Source organism: Neopelma chrysocephalum, unplaced genomic scaffold (assembly GCF_003984885.1).
Source record: "Neopelma chrysocephalum unplaced genomic scaffold, ASM398488v2 Primary Assembly neopelma1_66, whole genome shotgun sequence".
Taxonomy (NCBI): Eukaryota; Metazoa; Chordata; class Aves; order Passeriformes; family Pipridae; genus Neopelma; species Neopelma chrysocephalum.
Window position 1 is genome coordinate 3,209,718 of NW_020897725.1, and position 26,976 is coordinate 3,236,693.

General features: G+C 37.2%; 1 protein-coding gene across 1 annotated transcript in view; it reads right to left on the bottom strand.

The window, feature by feature from the left end:
• The window catches only part of EIF3H (eukaryotic translation initiation factor 3 subunit H), an 86,842-nt gene that overhangs the window by 15,279 nt on the left and 44,587 nt on the right, over positions 1-26,976 (bottom strand). Inside the window, exon 3 of the mRNA XM_027684371.1 lies at positions 1,178-1,345. Within this exon, the coding sequence (XP_027540172.1) occupies positions 1,178-1,345 (168 nt within the window). The remainder of the gene's footprint in view (positions 1-1,177; positions 1,346-26,976) is intronic.

The following is a 26,976-nucleotide window of genomic DNA, read 5'->3' on the forward strand; positions in this document are numbered from 1 at the left end:
AACTTACATAACAGCGACCTCATTTAAATAAAGATTTTTCCTTCCAGCTATTATGCAGTAAATTAAAATATTCATTAAACTATATTTTATATTAACAAATGTAATTTTAGAGTAGCAATAAGCTAATTCAGATCAAGTTGCCATGCTGCTTCGTGTATGTCAGTGTAACTGGTATATAAAAAGATTCGTTTTGCCTTGACATACTCTGCAGAATTTAGGGGGAAATTTTCTAAACAAACTGTTACATTCCTTGGACAAAGAAGCTTAACACTTGCAGCATGATAACGGCTGAAGCATGCCAACATGAGAATAAAAGCTGTGTTAACATTCATGTTGTCTGAAACTTAACACAGTAAAACTTTTAGCAATCGGTGATAAAATGAAAACCAAAATAGACTGAAACAAGTGGAAAATTCATCAAGGTCTGATGATGCAATGTTTCCAGCCAATATAAGTATACTTTAACAACTTGTTCTTTACTGTAATCCAATTGTTAACATACTGAAACAATTTTGGGGCAGCTCATAAGATTGATCGTATTCATTAGTATTTTTTCTGACAGATACTCAGGACGTTACATTTACTTCTCAGCTGGAAACTATATGCAAGTCTGCCAGATATGGCAAACTGTGAGTGTTTGGGGAGGGGGAGGCTATAAAGCTGTTAAATTGCCTACGGTTCTGATACAGCACAGAACATCTGGTCTGGAGAGCTTGAGGAAACACCATTAAATAGGCAGAAAAGAAAAAAATCTTTGTGCTAAGAAACAGTCCAGGTTTTATATGCTTCTGTCAGAGGTATAAAAAAAACTTGGCAATTCGTGCGATGATTGGTCAGTCACGTACAGAGCCAGACACGCTAGCAAGCGGGGTTTGTTAGACATCTGGTCGGGTTCCACCAGCCCCTTCCACGAGGGAGGGGAGATGAAGGAATAAAAATGAAGCAGCTACTCCAGCATTCCAAAACGTACACATCAGGGCTCTGATAGCAAGAAAAATAAACAGAAAGAAGGAAACCCTGTCTAGACTTAGCTGCTGCTGAGGCTGCCGTAGACACAGGGTTGGTATTTACTCGAAAAGGCCTGCCAGGCTACTCTTACAGGCAAAAGACAGAATACAAAAATAGTAGTAATAATATTAAGAAGGGAAAAGAATAATAAAGGAAACCTCATACTAACCGTAAATGAGAACTACAGACTCCTCAATTGCGTGCTGGTAGCTGAACTGGGAGTCCAGGAGGGCACGAGTGACAAAAGAGCCATAGTACGTGGACTGGTACCAGCCAACGTGAAGATGATCAATGTTTACATGGCGGAGGCTTCGCATCATTTCCATCTGGTATTGAACTAGATTAAATAAAAAGTATGTTTAAAAAGTAAACTTACACAATTTGTACTATTTAGAGAGAAAGCTTGATATTAAGTGAGTAAATTGTATTTTATTTTATTTTAATTTTTGCAACTGCCCATAAATTTGTTTACTCACTGCTGGACTGTCTTCATTAAAATCCAGAGCTTCCTCAGAGAATGAGAGTAAGACCAGCCTCAGTAAGCAGACTTTTTTCAGCTGCATTTAATTGCTAAAGCGATCAACAAACTGTTACATGTCATTTACAGTGTGCATTACCTTGCTCATTCATAAAAAAAAATGATACTGGGTTTCATTAAGCAGTAACATTTTACCAATTATTAACAAAGACATATTGTAATTTAAGTTGCAATACTGACTGGAATTAACTTGTGGAATCAAAAGGAGAATTATTTCATGAATATACGAAATAGATTATAAACTATCTATGTCTTTTTCACAACAAAAAAGTACGTTTATGTTAAGAGTTTGGGGGACCAGCTATAGCTGTCAGATAGTTTTGACTGTATTTATCTTCTCTTTTTCAACACTGTTTCTTCTTTTTAGATGTATATAAATGCAAAGAATGCGTGTATGTACATAATGTTGTATGTAATACACACACATCTATATACAGTAAGTTACTTTAAAAAGTTGACAATGTTTTTTTTGTCAGGCTTTTTACACCAACACCTGTAATGTTTCATTGTACCAACCACATAAATTTTATTTCTACTAAATGCTTCATTCAAACAGATCACCTTTATGGAACAGAATTCTATTCAGGAATATTTAACATAATTCCACTGAGCAGAGAAACACACCTTATCACTTATCAGACCTTTTAAACAGACAGACACAGTGCCTGCTGGTTAAACTTAAGGAAACAGATTTCAGTGTGATTATCAGATGAACCAATGCTCAGAGCCAACTAACAGGAAATCAAATGCAAAAACACTACACAATCCTTCAGTTTTGTCTGCAGCTGCAAAAACTACAAAGATAAAACACACACCCCTTATGCATTCATTTTTTGTTAAATTTTTTAAGGCTTCTCCTTGAGCAGATGAAAACATGATATTCATTATAAAAAAGCAACACATTCATTAGGGGCAGAACGTGCCACATTTTCAGGCCCCACTTCATACTTTTTCAAAAGGAAATAAAATCCAAACAAAGATACTAGGAGACATTTTTCAGGACTCGACAAATATTTTTTCAACTTATCACCCACCCTTACAGCACAAACTACATTCTGCAGTCTCTGGCCCTTTTCGTTAAACTGCCATATCTGACTGACTGTATTTTTAAAGTAACATTTATAAACACTTATATAAACCCTTGCAGACTTCTTCTATCAGCATATGTTGGCGATTGCATTCTACTTCATAGTACCTTAATAGAAATGGCTCGAAATTAGTGTTTCATCCAGGGCACCATGATAATACAACATCCCAAAACTAGTACAGCAAACCCACCCAAGCCTCAGTCCCTAACACTCAGCCAGCAAAGGAAAGGCCTCCACCATGTGCCTGCTTCTAAACCAAGGCCCATCTAGAGATGCCACCACACTCTTCAGGAGAGCCTGCAGAACTGATCTAACAGCTATTTCAAAGTGAGAATGAAAACCTTCCCCCTGCCAGGTCAAAGGAAGTTCACTGTACAACTTCCAGAAACAGTGGTCAGTCTGAAGCTCCTTAACCAGCAGCCCCGATGCTTCAGCATCTCAACATTTCTCTCAAAAGCAAAGCTAAGATCTAGCTTGTCAAAGAAGCTCAGTTCTTAAACTTAAAAGGTTTTGGTGGATTTTTTGGGGGGCAGACCTCAGAACACAGACCTCCCCAGAACAAACTGCTCTGACCAATTGCTCTTTTTCAATTTTTAATTGAAAAAGCATATGATCCAGTTATTAAATGTAGCTAGAATGAATTATTTTGGTTAAAATAAGCTTTTCAAAGGTATTATCTGTGTGGAAAGCAAGACTTGTTTTTCACATGACTTGCTGCAACATGCTAAAAATGAAATTATGGTTAGATCCTTTCTAGCCAAATGAAGCCATAAAGAGGAAACACTAGAAAGGATTTTCAAAAGCAGCTGAAAGAGATAAAAGATTTTGTAAGAATGAAATGAAATGTGGACTTTAAGATAGCCGAGCTAGACTGCTCCTTGCAGTGGCAATTCTTTTGTAATTGTGGACATTGCCAAAGTAGGGGTGGTCATGTAATGATGGGGAAAAGATACTTAGATATAGATTCCAATGAAATCATGTGGTTGGCACATCCAGATAATTCCTCCCTTGAGAAGTGCAATACTGAAGAGTGGGAATACCATAAGAAAACCTCCAGATCTTTTACAGAGTCGAATAAAGGTATATCATACTCTTAAAAGTGTTCATCTGAGAGGTAACTGGTAACCAAGTTCCAGGATAACTTCTTTTCTTAAACAAACCTGTAACTGAGTATGATGTAAGAGATATTGTCCAAAAGAAAGAGGACTCAACGAAAACCATCCACATTTCAAGTCAGCATTTCCTCCTCTCATGACTGTTAGCAGTTAGATGATAATGAAGGCAATAGTGGAAAAAATGTCAAAGAACCAATAAAGCATCAATAGCTAACATCTTTGCCTTAGGAAAACAACTGCAGAAATTAAAACATGATGCAGTCCCCACCAGGGAGAAATGGAAACTCTTTTAACCAAACATATATATTTTATAACATGTATTAGTAGCTAGATAGCTCCAACAAGCTGCCAACTTGCACAAATGGATAACAGCCCCCAAGTTGCTTTTGTTGATACCATTACCACTGTTTCTTTACATCATTTGCCCAATATGCAGAACATCATTTTTCTACCTAGAAGTTTAGCACAGATTGGGCAAAAGCTCACTCCTCCTTCTACACAGTCCTCAATCTGTAAGGATTTGGGACAGTCATGCACTTTTTCTAATGAATTCATTGTTTCATGTCATAGTCCTTCCCAAATCACATTGCAAAGGTGCCACTAAAAAGTGCCACTAAGTCTGAGAGCGCCCAGAACTGGGGTAAGCAAAGAAAAGGGCAGGGGAACAACCAGACCAGGATGCTTCCCCCCCTTTACCCCACATTTAAACAATGTACCTACATCTAAAGTATTTGTTCAGGAGTGTCCTTATGAGAAGGAAACCTCACAGCTGTGTTTGCACTTCTCAGTGGTGCTGCTTGCATTGAGAATGCGCAACCTTTGTCTCCTGAGCCATCATACACCTCCTGAGCACCGTTCTGGGGTGGATTTTTTTTTAACAGAAGATTCTCTTTTGCTGTTAATAAAAAAACCAAAACCACCCCCCTCCCTCTAAAGGGGTGATTTTTTTGTTAGTTTGCAAACAAATGGGGGGGATTAATGAAGCTAGAAAGTGTTACTATAATTTGTTTAAAACAGAAAAAGTGCAAAACTATACAATATGGGTATTTTGCTTGAATATGACTGATTTGTGTGTGTTTGTATTAGCAAAATGCCTCAACTGCAAAACCTTGACAGTAAATCCTATTACAGTAGATTGGTGGGTATTTTTTCCCCTGAACTCAATTTGTTTTAATAAATATAAAAGATTCAAGTAAATACTAAAATAACAAAGTCTTTTTTTTTTTTCTAAAAAGTACTGGCAACATTAGTGGCTTTGTCTGGGCTTTAACATTTAGGAGAGATATACCCTATGTTACCAACAAAACCCAACAAAATTATATCATATATCAGATACAAGGAGAAAGAACTGAGCACTGATATGATGACCCGTTCAACACTGGGACAATTCAGTCATGTTTTCTATACCTTAAAATATCCTTGGTCTATAACTTCACTATTTGAAAACCTGATTTAAGAATAGGTCAAATAGACTGAGGGACTGAAAAAAGATCCACATGATTATTTCAAAATGCAAACAAATCTAAGACTCCGGAGTTTTACAACAACTAGCAAATTCACAACCTTCTTGAAGTAACAGCTTATTCCTAAAACACTTCCAAAACAAGTGTTCTTGCAGCAACCTGATATATGATGCAAGTTTACTTATCGCCAAATTGTTTCTTTACAAACAATTCATTAGAATTCACCTCTCATGGGGTCACATACACATGGGCATGTTGCTGAAATTTAGTCTTTAAATAGTTACCCTTACCATCGGAGGAGATGCATTTCCGCCTGGGCACATTCAGATTGTCAGTAAACATTATGACATGTGAGACCCTGATCAAAGGTGGCCTGGAGGCAATACACTTGATGACACCTCAGATGCTCAAGGCCTTAATTTCCAAAACATACTTTAAGTTGATATGCCTTAAGAAATCTGGTTTTAAGAGCAGCAACCAACATGCCTCCTAAAAAGCCAAGGTCCACCCCAGTGGAAGACCTTTGTACCCGGTATTACGAGCCACAGACTGACCAGTTTTACACTGCTCCTCACCCAGCTCACTGCAGTGGACCCTGCACAAAGTAGGCAACAAACAACATCTGTGTAGCCTTCGGTCTGCATTTCACAATTAAATGCTTGTGTTGACTCATATTGCACGAATTTGTCCTTTCACTATGTGCTCAAACAGCAAAAGGTGCACAGGCCTTCACGAGGGCAAGTCAGTGGTTCAAGAACAAGGTGGACCTTTACTGTTCCCTCACCCTCAACAGCCTCCTCAAACCTGAAGATAGATATTGTTTCCTTGCAAAATGTTGAACACCCAGAAGACAGATCAACTAAAACTACTTAAAATTTACTCAGGACTAGGCATACCTTCCATGGCACACAACAGTCCATCAGAAGAGCCAGCACCCAGCTTCTGCACTAACACTTCTCTGAATTTAACTGGCAAAATGAATGTGGGAAATTTTGGTTAATCTGGTTAAACTATATTGAAAAACAGCTATATTGAAAAATATCCCTTTTATAGCACCACTACTAATGTGGATAGTATTTTTAAGGCAGTAATTTGTCTCTTTTGAAGTGCTACCATGTGGTAGTATGCGTACTGAACAAGTGCTATACACTTCATAGCACAAAAAATTTGAGTTTTTCTATACATATTAACTATGCCAAACCACATGTATGCTTCAGACAGTATCTTCAATGACTAACCCAAGTTAGCAGATGCTAGTTCAAGGAGCCAGCATATGCATTTGAAAAGAAGGAAAATTGATTTATTTAATTTAATTTAGCACAGAGAATTATGGAGACAACAGATTAATTCGTTCCCCTCCACACACACAATCTCAGTTAATTGTCTAAAAAACTATGAATCACAATAACTTCATCTATTGATAACAATTCCAATTGTGAAGATACAAATATAAATAATACCACAAACAACTTGTTCTGGTTAAAAAATACAAATAAAAAGGATGGGCAAAGAGAAATAAGAATTCACAATTAATTCCAGCAGAGGCAATGTTTTATCTGAAAAAGCCTTTAGATACTGCTGAAATATATTTCTTAAGCTAAACTATGTGCCACATATGCATACAAATACTTGCAGATTTTTATCTATATCCAATCACCTCACACGCACACTTCTCCCAAGACAAATGCATGAGCTCAGTAACTCAACAATTCTCCTATTCAGGGAGAAAAAAAAATTAAAAGTAAATATTGCCTTCCTCAATAATATTAATTTCCTCCTCTGAAATATCAAGTCAGGGTTACAAAACAGTACTGTATTTTATGCACTTTTGCTATACTGGGCTGAGAACACCTGATCTCCTCTAAACTTGGAAGCTAAGCAGACCAGGGCCTGTAAGAAGCTGGATGGGAAAAAATCACCTGAAAATAGGTAAAAGTCCAAGAGTCATAGTCAGTTGTAAGACCACAAAAACAAAAGTAAGGCAAAAGACTTAATTCAACTCCATTTTAATTGCTAAACTCAGGGATGAAAAAAAAGGGCAGAATACATTTGGCCAAATATTAAATATTTTTTAAGGGACTGTCGTGTTCTAATGAGTTAGTAACTGTGGTGGAAAAACTGCACATTCACAAATGTGCATTTTCTGTATGGGTTATGAGTTAAACTGAATGCACATCTGTAGCAATCACCCTTATCTATGCCACCAATATTACTGTTCTAGTAAGAGCAAGCACAACCATCTTCTGAGTGAATGCTCATTACAGCAACTGAGGATTTGCTAGTGTCTTAATGCTTTTCTGAAACAAAAAGGTCCTTCATTTTATGAGAAATAAGGGGAGAAACAGAAAAGGAAAAACTCTTCAGTAACAATTCATTATGTATGCTCAGTAAATTCATTCATTTTTAACCTTGATCACAATTCAATGTTGGTTTTACGACAGCACTGTGTGATATTAATTGTGCTCTACAGAAAAAAGTATAGGACACCCAGAGGAGATATCACAATCAGTAGGTGAACAGTGAAAAGTAGCAGAGCATAAGAAAAATAAAAAACAACATTTGGAGTGCTTCTGTCTGGAGATACTTACCCCAGTGTAAGCATGTATCTCCAGATTGTTATTTATTACCAGCTTAGTCAGCAGTTGCCCGAGCACAATCCCCACCAGAGCTGATGACCAGAGCCTTGGAAGTAGGGACAGGGGTATCTGTCCTGGAGTCCAGGACACGCCACCAAGGCAGGTAGTGGCTGCCCATCACCATCTTGTTGCTTTACAGAGGTGGCTCCAAGACACGGGCCAGCACAAGGACGCAGCTCCTGCCAAAGCAGGGCAAGGTAGGAAAGGGCAGCTCTGTGGCTGGTGGGAAAAAAGGAGGATGAGGACAAGTTTTCAGAGCAAGAGAATGGGGAGCATGGGGATGTGCGTGACAGGACAACGAGAAAGTAGCAAATGGAAGCACACCACTTCCTGCACATGTGCTGGCACTCAGCCAGGGTTTTCTGACAGCCAGCTTAAGGCTTTGGTCTAAGCACATAACCACTGAATTATGAGGCAATCAAACCCATCAAACTATTATATCATTTTATTAACACATGAGCAAACACTCAGATAAGCCTTTGGACAAGATAAATAAATCTCACTCATCACACAATTCCCAACACAACTCAAGATCATGAAAATTTGTTCCGTTTTTAAATAAACACACCAACACATCCAAGCCTCAAGAAGATTCTAAATAAGGTGGGCAGAACTGCCAAGGTAACTTGCAAAATTGTGTTCTAAAGTATCCACCATTATTCCAAAGGATAAAAGCATTATATTACTATCTTTCAGAAATATTAAAACACTTGAGTTTTCAAAAAGCATGCTTTAGTTCAGAAATCCATTTTAAACTAGCATCTTCACATTGAAGTTGAAATCAAGCAATATAATTCAACTATTTTGTTGGCAATGATTTTTAAGAAGCAATGGCCAGAAGAAAAGGCAACATATTTTGAAGGTTTTCTGTCATATATTTGGAGCGTCTTATTGGTATTTATCTAGAAAGCCCCATCTTCACAGTATCTTACAAACACTCACCACTTAATCCTCCCATCTTCTCCTATACAGCAGGTAAACATTCTTATCTAAGCATTCACTTGGCTTATTACACTACTATTTTTACATAGACTGAAAACAAATTTTATATGAGATTGAAATCTTTATGAAGAAAAAAAGTTTCAGCCTACATTGTCATGACAGCAGTAAATTGTACTACTAAAAATGCCATCTGGGCAACTTAATTCTTGCTTTCCTTGTAAAAGAGCAGGAAGATGCTATCTCATTTCCCAATAAACATCACATGCCTAATGAAAGCATCAACTGTTTTCTATTAGGAGCGTATTCCCATGAATTTCAGCACCTCAAAGCCTTTACTTACACCAATTTTGCCCAATAAGTATCATTCCAGTTGATAAAATGCAAAGTAGGATTAAAGGCATGAAAAGGAATCAGTATGGTAAAAAAACAACCATAACCTCATCTCTAACTAAGCATGTCCTTTACAAAATGAGTTTTTTTAAAGTTCCATGAGATTCCTTAAGTTTCTTTACCAGCCATTGATTTTTGCTTGTTTCCTCTAGGAAGGCTATGTTAATAGGTAAAAGCTCTTTCTTTACAAAACATCAACATAGCCACCTCAATTCTCCCAGTTACAAAGCAATTAAGCACACAATAACACAAAAATGTGTGGTGAAACTCTAACTCTTTTCCTACATAAATGTCAATCAGTTTAATGTATTTTTATGAAATTTTATATTACATAAATACTCAGAGAGGTTATTCAATTATCTGGAAAAATTTGGAAATGTTTAAAGATTAATGAATTACATGGTCACTTTTACTTTTTAATATAACACAGATTTTCATATTCAACAATTTGAAAGTAGAACAGGGACAGACACCAAATAGAAACAACTCAGCAATCTCTGCATTTTCAGTAATGTCATACAGCACACATTACAAGTAAGTCAGTCTCATTTTGTCAAAAACTTTTCAATAAGTGAAGAAAAATGACAACTTCACATAAGGGGCTTGAGGGCTTTTAAATTCCTCACTTCCCCCTGAAATGCAGAAAAAAAAAACATTTCCCTTCTTTGTAAAGCTTCAAAGTTTGGGTATTTTGTACCATTCACTGTTTGCATTGCAGAAATTCAAAGGGCAGTGGGAAGAGGAGGGACATCCTCAACAGCTTACTTAAAGTCAAAACACCCATCTTCCGTTACCAGATACAATGAAGCAAGTAGTTTTCTGATGGCTTGGTATTGAATATCCACAGGTCTGTTTTCAAGAGTTTCTCACACTATTCTTAAGTTTCAAGCTCACAAAATGTGGTCTGAACACTAAGGCAGACACAGCCTCCATACAACAATTTTCCTGAATTGTCCTTATAGCAAATCAGGATTCATTAAAAGAAAAATCATTGCTACAGCCTCTTTCATCAGCTGAAAGTTACACAAACTATTTGTTTTCTGTGACCTCTATCAACCCATCATGTAGGGGTAACACAGCTAAACACTTGGCAGAGAGAATCAGTGAAGAAAGAACAACATGGTAGCTGCCCCCATAAACCCGTCCTTTGAATCAAAATTACACAAGTATCTAGTTTTCAAACACACTAAGTACACTTGCTAAAAAAAAAAAATAGACAACTGTGTCTTCAGCACTGGGTTTCCTGCTTCTTCCACAGGGGGCCTACTGTGCAGAGAAAGACCTCCCCACGGACTGGGAAGGCTCAAAGCAGGCAACATCTACTGCTCCTTTCAGGAGGAAACAAGGACCCCACACAACCCCCAAAATTCACATTAGTTTTACAAAGTCTACCAGTTTTATATCTAGCCCAGGTTCTGTAACTCACTGAGCAAACAGCTGTAAAATGCCATATTAACTTCTTTATTTTCAGTAAGAATAGCACTTCATTCTCTGCCCTACCAATAATTAGGAGCTTTGTCTAAAACCTAGATGGAACACAATGTTACAAGGACACTTCAGCATACCTCTTAAAACACTCCTAGAACTCCACCTGACACCTCTGAGTAACACATCCCATTGAACAGTAGCCATGTCACTCTCCATGACACAAAGAAAGACTGAGACATCCCACCCAACCCGCTTAGAGAGCAATGATTTAAACCGTAGGAAAGCTCCAACCAAGGGCAGCTTCACTTGGATCTCTGCTGTACAACCTTCTCAGCCAAGTCTTCAAGCCATGAGCAACGTAACTTTAATTCACACAAGGTACAAGTAAGTCAGCATCCACGCAAAGTCCTACTCAGTAGACACATGAGAAAACATCTCTCCACTATGAGATTCAGGGCCAGACATTTGCTTTGTCAAGCATTGACTTTCATACAAAATAAGTCAAACCCTCTTGCTCGCAATCCCTGCCACAATAGAAATCTCTGCCCTTCTTTAACTTGTGGACAGATCCAAGAGTGATGGCTTCCCTGCTGGTTTAGTTCTTGAGCTATAGATCCAGCCACTGTCAGCTGACAGACACATCCAACATCACTTATCACTGGGCAGCTCTTTACAAGAGATGGAAAAAAAATCAACTTTTACTATCCTAACTCTAACACATAAAGTTCTTAACATGCTGGCTTACGAAAGGGTAAGCAACCAACCCCTAAACCTTAAAGATTTCTACAGATGAAGTGAAAGGTTTGTATCGTACATGTGGAGGCCGTGGATCCATACAGAGCTGATGCCTAATGAGAGCCATAACTAAGGACATCAAACAAATGTATTTTTTTAAATTACATTAAATTATTCATAAGAGGTACACATTACACTTGTGTTTTGTTGTAGCATGTTGGCTACCAAGAGCTGTTCTCAATTCTCTTCAGGATAGTTTTGAGTTTGTGAAACAATATGAAGGAAACTGATTTTAGGTGGGCTCATGAATAGATGACAATGATTAACATTTTCTAGGGAGCTTGAAGAAAAAAATTCAGTTTTGGAGGAAGAGTACAACCAACGGTTCAAACCTTGTGAAAGAATTTACCCAAAAGGCTCCTAAATTACTGCAATTAGATGACATTTCCAGATCTCATGAAAACCTATGCTTTTGTATTAAGTCCTCCCTGCCAACAGTCATGACACAATCATTTTGGAAGCTGTTGGCTGCCCCAAGGAACAGCAGTTTAAATCAAATTCTGGTAGAGGTGATGCCTCTACCTTCCTGCATGTGAAAACTAGCCTCCTTCACTCCCTATTATACTACGTATAATATTATGTAACTGTCAATATGACAGGCAATGGCATCAGCAACGTATTGGAGATTCAAGAAGGTACTTAGTGGCCATGGATGCTAGCAGGCAGCAAGAGGCATGTGATGAGAGACAGGAAATTCTGACCAAAAATTCTTCATCCAGAACCAATGACATCCAAATCTTCAACATGTCTCATCCCATACAGCTAGGCACTGGTGCTAGAAGAAAAACAATGTGTGAAGAATTTTGGAGGTAATCAATTGAGGAAGCATGTTATGCTTCATTAGGTGAAACCTTGTTTTTATGCCAATTCCAACACGGAAATGTTCAAGAACATCACTAATACATCATTGTACTGTTTCCTTACATGACTGCTGTCACAGCAGCTATCGATTAATTGGCATGTGCAACATTTAATTAGTGAAACAATATTAAGGTACTTAAGGCTTTAAAAGTGCACAGTTTCAGGCATAACAGCACAGACTTCTAAATAACTCCAATATGATTCTTTAACACAGAGTGAGCAACTTATAATACAGCTGCCATGGAAAGCCAGTAGGTAGGATTTTGAAATGCTCACTGACAGCTACTGCACCATTTTGACACAAGAACCATGAAAGGGAGACACACACATGCCAGACCTTGTTTTAACACAAGAATCTACTGCACTACTTAAACAAGCGTGGTTCAGTCTTTAGGCTTCCCACATGGATGTGATGAAAGAAAAATCTGGTACACCCAAATGACATTTCAACTGGTCAAGGCAGATCCAGCCTAACTGTGCTGATGCATTAACATTCTCCAAATACCCAAACTATTTCTATATCAGACTTCCAACCTTGTCTTGGACAACCTGCATAATAGTTAGCTACTACAGGTCCCATTTTCTTCTCAAGGAAATCTGATTCATCATCATCATCACTTACTGCTTCCTTGTTTTCACTTGTGTGTGTATATAAATGTACATAGATAGACACACAGATGTGAGGGGGTGGAAGAAGAGGGAGAGACAAAATATACACACCTCCCCATATGTAAACATGCATTTAATCAGAAATCAAGGTGGATTTACCAGGTAAATGTCAATGCACGTGACCATACTTTTATATACCTAGAAAAAGTAATGTAAAGGCAACTTCTCAACAATAAACAAGACAAAGAAGCCTGACAGAGTGTGTTTGCTCACGCCATTACAAGGTTCATCTCTATATCTGTTCCCCTTGCCGCTCCCCCCATAGTAATTTCAAGCTAACGATTTCTCGCCACTGCCCAGATAATAATGTGGCCATTAGAGAAATCAGGCCAAGGTAACTCAAAACAGAAACCCCCATTTTATTGTGTGTTAGTACTGCAGTTAGGAGCTACAACACTGCATGGTATCTACTGAATGGCATCACCATTCGTATTAGTCATGTTTCTAAAGCCCAGGCTAACACTAGCAATGCCTGCATTAGCATAACTTCTTCAATGTGTTCTCAAAGAGACAATGAATTCAGGCCAGATTCAGAAAGTCTGTTCCATAGCCCAGCAAGAGGAACAATAAAACCAGGACTGGTTAGATATTTGAGGTAAAAGACAGTCATGCCTTTGCACAAGCAGTCTTTGGCACCTAGCAACTTAAGATCATGCACTATGTTAAAATGTAAAAGATATCAAATAATTTAAACAAAACTAAAATCCACAGGAGTTTAAGAATAGCAAATTTAGAAAATAAAGCTCGGGGCTTTTAGATCAAGATACACAAGACAGAGTCAGGGCAAATTTCTCCTCTTTCTAGGGCTTGTAACATCATATGGCTGGATTTTGCAAGCCAAAGCTAATATTTCAGCAACATAGCACTTTTATATCTAAGTGTAGCTTGTTCTTTTAAAGTAGCCAAGAACTAAACTCACACCCTGTTATAACAGGCAGAAAAAGTGCTCTGTGCCAAGAAGGAAGTTATAAACTTAAAGAAAGTTTTTTACATGGGAAACCAGTTGGGAAGCAGAGGGACAGATCCATTGCAATCAATTCTCTAACGAGTAAGAGAAAATACACAACACATCGGAGCTGAAGGCAGGAGGCTGCGGTTCCAGTGCTTGCTCAGCTGAAGGACTCCCCGATGGGGGCTGGACAAGTCAATTCTTTCCATTCTCGCTTCTCTGAAGAGTACAAACCCCTGGGACAGCATTAACCATTTATTCTGTACACAGCCTCTAAGCAAAGCTTAATTTGAGGAAGAGATGAATCATTGAATTACTTGGTGGTACCTATATTTCACTGACTGCCAAAATGCCTTTGTAACTACATTATATTTACAAACTCAGATTATAGGTGGAGGAAAAAAAAAAGAATTCAACAAGATTAATACTATCCAAACAGACTTCAGATAAAAGACATAATGATGACGAGGTGTGCAGGGCTGTGATCAGCAGCAAAGTCCATCCAGAGGCCAATCACTAGTGGTGTGCCCTGGGGGTCAATACTGGGTCCAGTACTCTTCCATCATCTTCATTAATGACCTGGATGATGGGACAGAGTACACCCTCAGCAACTTTGACATGATACAAAACTGGGAGGAGGTTTCTGCTGACATCCAGAGCAACTTCGACATGCTGGAAAAAAGTTCAGCGAAGGGAATCGCAAAGTCCTGCCCCTGGGGAGGAAGAACCCCAGGCAGCAGCACATGCTGGGGCTGACTGGCTGGAGAGACTCTGCAGAAAAGGCCCTGGGAGTCCTGGTGGACATTCAGTTGAGCCATCAATGGACCCTTGCAGCAAAGGCAGTTCTTTGGCATTAGGCAAAGCATTGCCAGCAGGTCAAGTGACGATCCTTCCCCTCTGCTCCGACCTGGTGAGACACATCAGGGGTGCTCTGTCCAAAGCTGGGCTCCCCAGGACAAGAGAGACACAGACTTACTGCAGAGAGTTCAGGGAGAGGCCATGAAGATGACTAGGGCATCTGTCATTCAAGAAGCTGAGAGAGCTGGAGAAGGGAAGGCTGAGGGGGGTCTTATCCATGCACATAAATACTTCGGAAATTCAACTTCAACATATGATAAAATATCTTATTTGTTTGCTTTCAAGCTGTGAGGAAGAGCAAACTTCACAACAGGCTGCCCAAAGAAGCTGTAGAGCCTCTACCCTTGGAGACAATCAAAATTCATGTGGACAACCTTGTTCTAGTTGATGCTGCTTTGAGCAGGGGGATTGAACCAGAGACCTCTAGACATCCATTCCAACCTTTGCTATTCAATCATTCTATGACTGGAAAAGATGGCTTAGTAAGTTAGAAGACGGTAAAGAAAAATAACAAAAAACCCCCAAACATTAATTTCAGTCACATTTAACATTATTAGTCAATTTTTAATTTTTTTTAAGGGGCCAAGATCACAAAGTTCTGTTAATTGTTGAAGAAAAAATATTGCAATCTAAGTAAACCAAGTTTGGTTTGAGTAAAATACAGGCTTCTAGAAACAACCAACCATAGAATGAAATTTCATCAAAGAAGACTTTTTGTGTTTCAAAAGCAGCTATTTTTATTCTGCATTCATCTTTTTGTTAGTTATTGAAAACATTAAAAGCAATTACGCAGAGCGCTATATAATTCTCAAAGGATTCAGCCTAAATACCTTTTCAAATGCAAACAAGACACGAGTCACAATAGGTACAAAATCTTTGGTTAACAGCCATAGATTATATTTATTTTAGCCACTCTCACTGAATGTCAAAAATGTAACAGAAATGGTTTCAAAAAAATTAACATGGGTAAGCCAGTCCAGAAATACACAAACTGTGCTTAGATTTGTGACTGCAGTTCAATATGGTAAGCAAACATGAAAATATAGAACTGTCAAAGGACAAAAAGGAAACAAAGCCAAGGACTGAATAACACTGAACTGCAATGTCAAGAGGACTTGAAAAGAGAGGCCTAGAGAATTCATTTTGTTCAACAGACAGAGAAATGTGGCAGAAAGAAATATAAATTAAAAAGCGTCTTAGTACACTGACCATGATGTTCTCTCTTTAACGTTTCATTTAAATTTTAAAAAAAATTGAGAAATTCTGTTGCAGCCATCAACAGTAAAATCAGTAAATTCTCTTCAATAATATAACCACAATTAAAACTAGATGAACTACTAAAGACTTTCTCTGTAAGGTATTACAAAGAATGCTATTTTCTGAAGTATTTCACTGAAAAGCAAAAATTTCCATTTGCCACAGTTACACATTCACACCAGAAAACAGTTCAGAATAACAGCAGAATAGTAGCAACTTTGAGGTATCTCTTAAGGTGACAATTCAGTAAGAATAAGCTCAATTTCTGCTTATTTAAAACAATTATCTTAAATTTCCCAATTTATTTTATTTTTATATGCAACAATCACAATATTAGGTGCCAGCAGGAAATCTGCAAACTTTGTCAGGAGTTTACTCTGCCTGAGAAGGAAGATGTTTATACCATTCTCAGAGTCTCTAAAAAACTACAATTTGTGTTTAAAACACCTCCTTCATGTTTTATGATAAGAATATACTCAAGGGGACCGCAAAAAAAAAATACTCTTTCTGTAGGAAGACTGTGAGTCACAGTGATGCTTATTAGGGAGCATTAATGTAACCACACAGACACAGAGCTTGCAGTGTGTGTGCACAGAGCCCTTAGCCATAAAACACCAAACAGATTATATTCATTGGTAGCATAATACAATAGATTTTTTTTTCTGCACAGTAAATATGTCAGTTACTTCTTAGCTTAAAAGTCTAATACACTTTTTCCACAAATAATCTTTCTTGAATTTTTACACTTAAGGTGTTGAGGGGTCTTGAAACCATGTCTTGAAACTCCTTTAGCAGGTGAAAGAGAAGATTCCACATGAGAAAATGTCTTTGCCAGAGTCTTGAGAGTGAGAAACACTCAACAAACTGACAATTGCACTACCAAAATCTCACTGCAGGAGAGCTGAATTCACAATGGTTTCACAAATCCAGACTTCCACTAAGGACTTGGCATAACTCAGTCCGTGGTGAACTATCCCATTTCTGCAATGGACAACCAATCCTCCAGGAAGATTTTTGGCAACTGGCTAAATGTGCTATATGATCACTATAATACAACTGAAACTTTGCCCAGTCCACTGTTGTCATTTAAAGGAGAATGGAAGCCCAGGCTCGTCTCCTTTACTCTTTTATTGCCACAAGGCCACGTGGCAATCAAAGTCTATCCTCATGGCCTTCTTTCTTAGCATTACCTTGAAAGCATGAGAAGGAACAGAAATACTATCCCAGACTTACAGATACGCCAATTAGCTTTTAAAACAACTTCCAAATTGTGTTTTGGAGAGCAATTGCTGATCACAACACACTAGCCCTGGTAGCCAGCTGTTGTTTAAAAGATAGCTATAAATACACAAAATACACTCCTGATACTACTTTTCTATGTAAGCAATTGTAGCTGTTAGAAGGAGGCTATGTAATCAAGTCCCAAAGGGAAAAGATGTTTGCACAGCCACAAAGGAGAGATCCACAAACAGAGTATGTACCAGAATAGACTTTGTTAAGACCTGCTCCATATTACACAAGAGTTCACAAACTCTTAAACCAAAGTGGTTTTAAAATTACTCTTTTTTACTCCTCCTTTCAAGAATAAGAGTAATAAACAACGTGCTTTCCAATGCTGCATTTCAAGTGCAAGAATTGCTCTCGATCAATGCTTCATTTTGCAATGTCTGACATTTTTTCTCCAGGACTCCACTGTAATATTTAGATCTACTGCAAAGTCAGATTTAAGAGTTTACTTGGTTTCTGCTTACCTTCTAGTTGAAGTTCACCAACAATTCACTCTGGTTTTTGTTAAGTTTGCAAATGGGATATTTCTTTTCCATGGCACTGATACAGTGATGAAAGAAAAGACAGAAGGCAGAGAGAGTCCCTGATGTGTTCCCACACTATTAAATGTGCTTGATGAACAAAAGTCACTAAACACACTTCATAAACATTTCACTTGCTGTCCCCTACAATTTTCACTGGTAAAACTTCCCAAAATATGGCTTTGTTATACTCTGAACTGGAAGTCACAAGTACTAAAATTTTCATTCACAGACACGAGACACACATCAGTTTTAGGACAATGTTGTAACTCAAACATGGCAAGGGCAGCACATTTTGAGCAGGTGCAGGTGTACAGAAGTTGAATTTCTGACTTAAAATCCTGCACAGAGGCAATGGCCAGTGAGTCACACAAGTGTCCCAAAGATCCATTTCCTTGAAGAACTATAAACTGCATCACCCTAAGGGGTCTCTTCTTGAGATTCACAATTGTTACTGAAAATGCTGAAGCTTTTTCAACCAAAAGATTATTTTAAATCATAAACAAATTCTAGCAGTAAATATGCAAGATATCAAATCCCATGAACTATTAATAAATACAGAAGTTGACAATGAGCTAACATAAACACACAAAACTCTGAAAGTTTAGGGTTACATTATCTTTACAAGCAAGCTTAGTCTAGATCAGATTGGATCAACATATGAAATTATAAAGTATCCTGTTGAAATACAATCTAAAAGAAAAATAGATTTAATATGAGACACTACAATGCTTCTTCAGGTTATAAAAGGGTTCCTTTATCTCCAAATACTCATGTTTAAATATATTCTGAATTTTATTTCTCACAGTGTTTGATATAAAAAACAAACCAGAAGGTTGCCCTAAAGATAAATGAAACATCTGGTTAAACATGTAATAAGCTTCAGGCTCACATCTGCTACTGAAGTTAGTATTCCCGCACCATAGCTACAAGCTCCATGCAAAGCTCAACAAGAATAACTGAGAACAGGGAGGATTATAGGGAACACATTCCTCAATCTAAATTGATATTTCCTTTTCCATCTGAATCAACATTATGCTTCCATATGTATGCATTAATGTCCAGCGCTAACTCTCAGCGGAAAATAATTTCTAAAAGTAGAGTTATCTCATTTAAAACCTATCCTATTATTTTATGTCATAGGGGGTTTTAGGTAGTTTTACACATATGCTACCATTTATCTAGGCATATTTATATACGTATATATAGAGAGATATATAAAACTAGATATGCATAAATATATACATATATTTAGTTTTCACTAGTTTTAAACTGCAAGCAAACTTACAACAATTAATTCATCCATATTGCATTACATTTGACAAAACTTATTTGCAAAACAACAAAGAGTTATTGGCATAGTTACTGCAATTATATAAAAGTGAAGCCCCCAAGTATTTTCAAGTAGTAACTGATAAAACTGAACATGAGATATTTCATAAGGAATAAACTACGTGTAACTCCCTTTCCTATTTCTATGAGGAGGTTGCTCAATATTTATCTTTTTTTACCCATTCACTCCTAAACTTTCAATTTCTTCCATAAACAACGACAGCAAAATGTTTATATTTAATGCCAACATAAATTGCTTTGTATTTGTGACATTTTAAAAAGACCATTTTGTGCCATGGAGAGTTTAGAAAAAGGCAGATATCTGCACAGCAGGGAAAAAATCCACTTACGTTTTGCAACAGCTGTGAAAGATCAGTCCTCCAGAGAAATCGAAATCAACGGCAAACTGAGAAGTGTTTAGGAAATAAAATGTTTCCATCACCTCATACTATCATTCACTTCCATTAGTACTGACGAAAGAGAGACTGGATTTTACACAGTGTTACAAAAGGTAGGAACATTACAGACAGTGGAAACACAACTGGTCACTGAACAATGCTTGGTGACCAACAAAATTGGTCACTAAACAATTCTAACATCAAACCGGAGACAAAAATCAGAAGCATAAATACCCAAGTGAGCATCTGGTTCATCAGAAGAGGAAGAAGTGATATCCACACCCAAACTTACTTTTCTTGGATAAAAATTTCATAGTAGAACTGAAAGCTATTAAGATATTTAATGCCATCACAGGAACACAACAACTTCTTCAAGGAATAGACCACACGTTAACACAAAGTGTGCTGCAGAAAATTTGCTCAGTACAGGGCCCTTTTCTCCCACTTAGCTTTGCAAAAATGCCTTTATTATAAAAATCAAAAAAGTTTTACATGTACTTAATGCAAGCATGAGACAAAAACAGGGAACACATGAATGTAATGTGATCAACTAAGGAAAACAGAGATTAAGAACTGGCCATGGAAAACATGGTTAGGCCAGTACTGTCATGATATAAATCATGCACAATACCAAGAGTCTATTATGCAGAAATAGAACTGCAATACCGAGCATACAAAATTACCAGGTGTTGCTTGTGTCCTGCTTCTTGAAACCCTGCAAAAAAGTGATGAAAGGTTCCAGGAGAACGGATAAGAAAGGACCACCTCTGACACAATGAGAACCAAGGCACGAAGGGGGAACTTGCATTTGTTCAGATTTAAGAAAAAGCAAGCAATCCCCAACTTCTGTTTCAAATAACTGTTGTAAATAATCCACCTTGCAATATAACTTTGGAGTACTTTGAAGACAAGTGTGATGCAAAAGCTTTTCGTAGCTCAAAGCAGCTGCGTGAAAAAGAAAAGAAAAAAACACCCCATACCCCCCAAAAAATCAAGCCAACACAAATGATATTCTGATGCAGACAGCCCTACGAAGTTTGCATACTATAGGGTCTGTTTAGCTGCCTTGTCCACAGTACAGCAGTTTGAATGACTCTCAACCCAAGTATCACTTAAATACCCAGCTAACCTGCCTTTCTTTGTGAGCTCAAATTTAGTTCTTGCCTTAATGAGTCACAACAGTTTCTCAGATTTTCTACAGAATTTGACAAGTAAGTCTAGAGTTGTAATACAGATAATATTTTGCGCAGGCTTGTTTCAGAATTACTGTATCTGACTCTTATCTGCATATTTAGCTAAGAGTAAAACAAGTCACGCCAACAACGTCTGCAGCTCTTCGTAACGGACAACAAAGTAAGTAAGCTGAGAACAAAAATTACACTGTTTCATGTTACACTCAGTCCTTGACTCCCAGCTGCTGCTGAAATGAGCGGTCCATACCCAATCCTCCTCTTCCTCCAGCTTCATGAGCTTCATCAACTTGTTCAATTCACTCTCCAGCGGATCAAAAGGCTAATCTGACTCACTCTGTGGCCATGCAGGTGCTAGATCCCGTACAAGGGAGGAGGAAGGAACACGGAGCCAAGCGCACAGAGGAACAGTCAGGACCACTCCTGTCCCTCGGCTGTTAATTAAATCACATGTATTATGAAAGTTCATCTGCAGACAACAAACCACTCCTAGAATCAACAGCATCATAACTAGAAATACCCAATCTTCTTTTTTTTTTTTTTTTTCCTATACATCATTCAAAAATCCTGTCCTAATAAAATAACAAAGAAGGGGTAAATTACATGTTACGGTTAATTTACCATTCTTGAAATCATCCAACTTAATCGATACGCTGTTGCTTCCAGGTTACAATAGAAATACCTCTGTTACCTAATATTTGCTTTGTCAGGGATGCTTGAAGTATAAAATTTAACAGCTGAGAGATAACTTTAAGAATATTTTTAAATTGAACACTACCTACAAAGGTCTTTCTGTAACAATGATCATTTGCTTCAGAAATGACAGAGCAATGAAATGGTCTGCTCCTAGTAATGTGTGCCCTAGCAAGAGCTATAACTAATCAGGAAAAACACAAGAAAGACATTGAAATAGCATTAAAATAATTTGAAGTCATCCATAACTTACAGAATTCATCAAACAATGTACTTATGTACAGCTGCACTTATGTACAGCCTTTCTTTGCTTTTCACATTTGAGAACTGAAAAAATATTGTAAAATTAAAAGCAAGGGCCCTGTGTCATTAACTGAAAACTTTAATTCACTAAAATTTAGAATGTGAAGGACAAATCTACAGTCAGAGTGCCTTACATACAGACACAGGATTTATGCAGGAAATGATTAAAAAGGAGTGTCAGAATTCCAAAATAAATATTTTCTTTTAAAAACTCAAACAAACAAAATATCACCAAAAACCCCTTCTGTGTAAAAAGCTGTTTAAAGAGTAATTATTTGCTTTGTCAGCTAAAAAAGGCATTTTGGATGCACTGTGTATCAATACAGAAAGTATTCTAATGATTTAAGTTCCAAACCAGTCTGAAACAGACAAACATGCAACAGAAGACTGAGTTAATACTCAAAGTCTTCAGGCTGCTTGGAGTCAGAATTACTGATTTGAGTATTTTTATATAAAACTAAGTTACTAGGAAATAGTTTCTGAAAAGTTCTATTGCCAAGCAGAGTTACAGGACTTGGAAATGTTGGCATATCTCACTTTAAGTCATCCTGCATTCTTCTCCCCATCCTTCAGTGCATGTAAGTCCCTGTCCCCATACACACAGCTCTGTGTGCTGTTGGCAGGTCAAGTAGGATCAAATTATGCAGAGGAAATAATGGTACATATTGACTCTATAACAACAACATGAAATAAGTCAAGACAGGAACCATCAAAGAAAATGTCTTTCTCTCTGCAGAATGCTATACAGACAAGAAGAATCACAAAAAAGATTATTGAAATTCCAACTGTGAATTGCATTTCTTGACAGAAAGACAGAGAATAGAGATTTCTGTTCTGGGGAGTCTTGTAAAATAGCAGAACAACTAAAAGGCTTGAAACATACATTAAATTTTGCAGCAAATGCAGGATCAAGACCCCAAATTGAGTTTGATCCTTTAGCCTGGATCACAACAGTATCACTTTTCTCATAGCACTAGCTAACACCTTCATACCTTTTCTAGAGAAGTTACAGGTTTGAGCATCTTCCTATTGAATCAACGTGACTTCACCAGCTTTATACCAACCAACTGAACCACCTTTTATCCATTTCTCAAAACCTCTCAACCTCCTCTCTAAGTAGGACAGCTGATAAAAACTAGGCAGTATATATTCTTTTTCCCAGCTGGCTTTCTTCCTTACTTTGACATTTCCTATGGCTCATTTTCTTGTCAATCCAAGCAAGCTTTAGTTTGCACAGAAAATCTCACCTTGGAATACATCTGCTCTTTCTGACACACAAAGCTTTCTAAATACACCACTTACAGTCAGCATGTGGGGATTCTCTCAAGTTCTATCCTAGATCTGTTCTTAAAAGAAGTCAACCACAACCTAAAACACAGCCATTCCTACGTACAGGTAAAACAAAGGGACAAATAAATAATTCAGTCCCTTGATATTTTCTTTTTTATAAATCTATCGTTTGCTTTCCTTTGACTTAGACCAGTATACTGATAATTTCTTCATATCAATTCACAAAGGTGATACAGATAGTTTTCCTATACAACTGCTTTAATACATTTTAAGACAGTATAAAGAAGGCTGGAGTACAAGGGAAGAGCTGTTATAGTTACAAGTAGAAGTTTATCTCTCTAAGTTTTGGTCTGCCTTTTCCATTTTCTGCATGTAATTTCTCATTTTATACTGAAAGAAAGGCTCGTTTCCATTTTGCTATTCACACACCCCATTCCCATCACCTTTTGCATTATTTCACTAAACGTTTTAAGAAAAGCCGTTTTTGCTTATGAAGAGTTGTCCCAAACCAGCTGCAAGTCCTTCTATTTTTCGTGGAGAAAACACTCCTCTATCAGGACACACGAGAAAGCTTGATAAAAGTCAATTAATTTATCAGGTCTATTTTAATCCCAACCAAGGAAACACAGCAGTTGGTGCATCACATAAATGCAATGTGACCACACTGTGGTTTGACAGGTATCTTGACGCAAATAAGCAAATGTACAGCAACCCCTCTGGGCCCACCATTCTAATGCTGGTGTTTTACCTGCTACACCATCAAACAGATGATGCAGCAAGGAGGGCTTTTTCCTTGGGAACTGAAGGACCATTTACAACTTCTGAGTCACTTAAATGTAATTTATGGGAAAAGACTGAGTTCCATGAAAAATTAGCGAGTAGCTTAAAAATTACTCTAAAAATCCTCTGAGACACCCAACTTTTAGGCACACAAGAAAAACAGCAGAGAAAAACATGCTTGTGTTGAACAAAGACAGTTCATTAAACTGGGTACGAGGAAGGCTGAGGTACCATAAGGATCCAAACAGTAGAATGATTTAAAAAAACTATATCAGCATATAATAAAAAAAACCCAACCAAAAAACCAAATCAAAACAACAAAAAAACCACAAACAAATCCCAACCCCCCAAACAAAAACAAACAAAAAACCAAAACACCAAACATTCACAGATAGAGTCCCCTCCATCTGACCAGAACATTAACTGCAATTACAGTTTAAAATGTGCTTAAACAAAGAACTCATGAGAGGTTTTGCAAAAAATCAGATTGTATCATCTAAAGCAGAGGAAAAACTTGATTAAAAGCTAATACCTTTTTGTAAACCAAACGTGTTACACTTGAAGTTTGTACATTGAAAAGTAATTTCTGTGTCAAGTAAAATACAAGATATCTTACCTTATCCTCTCTTTACTTGCACGTTTCTGTGAGGATATAACATAGTACTGCCTTATAAACTGGGAATGAAAAATTATCTCCTTCAGTATATACTTTCAACATTTAACAGGTTAGTTATGCAGTGCTTTAAATGTTTATTTTTTTATCATTTGTTGCTTAATTCTGTGCAGTGATGTGCCTTTTTTATGGCCACATTACATATACCTTCTCATTCGGGGGTGAAATGTCAGTTGAGATCTTCCCTGCCACCAAACTGGTTACTCTCTCTGAGAGAGAGTAAATTTATAGTTTTATAAATGAAAAGTGAGCCTAGGGAGATCTGTCTCGATAGAATAAATTTGGCCTGTGAGATGCTGTTAAAGGACATTCCCAAGCTAGTACCCAGTCCATCCTCCACCTTTGTAAACTGCTCCCTTTGTCTGCAATTGCCCACCACCTCCACTGCAGCTACCAAGACACACAAAAAACTAGAAGAACCAGAAAAAATCTGCATGTTACCTTCATGTAATTTAATAAAGCCAGAAAAGGCATCTGATAAACAGCAGGATTCTTCTGCCTGCAGAGTTAGGTGTTGAGTGTGACTAAATGATGGTCAACTCTATTTGTCAGTGTCCTTTCCCTCAATTATCTGAGACTAGTAGAATTTTCAGAACTGGGTAGATAGTTGTCTTTTTCTAAAACAATGCTTAAAAATCCTGCCTCAGTCTGCCCTCTGCATGGAATAGTGAAGTTACCAGACTTCATTCACCATCTTTTGTAGAATTTTATAAAAAAATAACAGAAAATCTGTTGGATTTGTTTGCATTTTTTTTCCCATTGGTAATAACTGACTTATACAAATTACATGGGAAAAAAATTAGGAGTCATTAATTAATTAAACTTAGAAAAACAACATGTTAAAATATTTCCAAAGATTTTACTTTTGCCTCTCTTCAGTATCACAGTAAGAACAACAAGCTTTATTTATTTTGGAATGACTTACAATTCATTTTCCTCTAGCTGGTTATAATATTGTTCAGTCTTCTAATAGCTGCGAAGTATCCTTTTTTCAATAACAAATTACACAATCTATTAGCAAGTCGGCTGTTTCTCTTTTTTTTTTCAACTTCCATGAAGGCTATCCAGCTACAGTAATTTATTTTCTTCTTACTTCTAAAGAAAAAATATACCCATGATAAACAGCAGACAGAGCAGACTTCAAATACTGTGACTCTTGTAAATGTTCGGGTCTTGTTCTCCTGTTGATTTTACAACAGGGTTAAAACATCTCAAACAAAATTTTTAAAAGGCATGTTTCTGCTAGAGAGGACGGAGAGCACTATTTACATGCCCAGTTTTCAGATAAATTATGTTTATAATAAAATCTGGTCTGAAACATCAGAATACCAGTAAGTATGGTGTGCCAGAAACACATACCACCATCTCATGGCACCTCAAACAGATTCATCTAGTCATTAACTTCATATGTGTCCTGAAGTGACAATATTTTGTATAAACAGCTCTCTTGCTTAAGAAAATAATGTGGTTTTGTTGAGTAGAAGCAAACATCTCTCCTGGTATGTAGACAGATCACCTTTTGGAACATCTATACAGTACACTAAGTTTTTGTAATCTGTACCTTATATGTGGTTTTCATTAAATACTGTCTGTCTACCATGATGGAACACACAATGATAAAGTAGTTCTAGTAATTTTTAAAAAGCATATAAAGCATGTTCCTCTGACAAAAAGGGAGAGGGCTGATATGCTTTGGCTCTTCACATGAAGAACTACCTAATGCTCAAGTAATTAAGACATTTCATAGCCAGTTCATTTTAGAAAAGGAAGGCCATGGTTTAATATCAAGAGGATTAGTCCACGAAAGCCTGAGGAAAAAAGAATTTAATTTTTTTTTAATAGAAGACACAAATTGAAAATAGAAATTACTATTAAAAAAGAAATCACCAAGTGTTCTAGAATAGATGCCCACATTTTGATTTTTGTAGCGTTTATGTAACTAAAGAATTGAAATTCAGATTAGGTGACACAAGGCAAAAGATTACTATCCTCTTCTCATACAAAACACAGATTGTTACGAATTTATGGTCAAATACATTCTTTGCTGTCAGATGTTCAGCAATTGTGTTTCTAGGAGCCACGGAAAAGCCCACATGCAACACCATATCTGCACTTCTGGCATGACTAAGGGAACACATATTTCGTTTCCATACGAAAGTTCTCTCTTTACTTAGGTTAGCAGCAGGAGTTATTTTAAGGAATTACACATTTCCCTCAGTGTCAAAAACTTGCAGGCCTCAGGGTCTCTTGCGGAGGTAAAATAATCACTTAGCAGACAGTTCATCAAATTCCTCAAATGCTGTTTTCTATGCGTTGAATCAAATCATTTAATTTTTACAATGCAGAAAATTAATTTACCCATTTTAGCCTTGTCTTTACAAAAAGAAAGACCATGCTAAAAAAACAAACGCCCTGCCTTATAACTTTTACTTGCCACTGTCATTTCAGTCCCAGTAACACCAAGTTACAACTCCCACTACAGTAAATATATTATTTCTTCATGTATAAATTC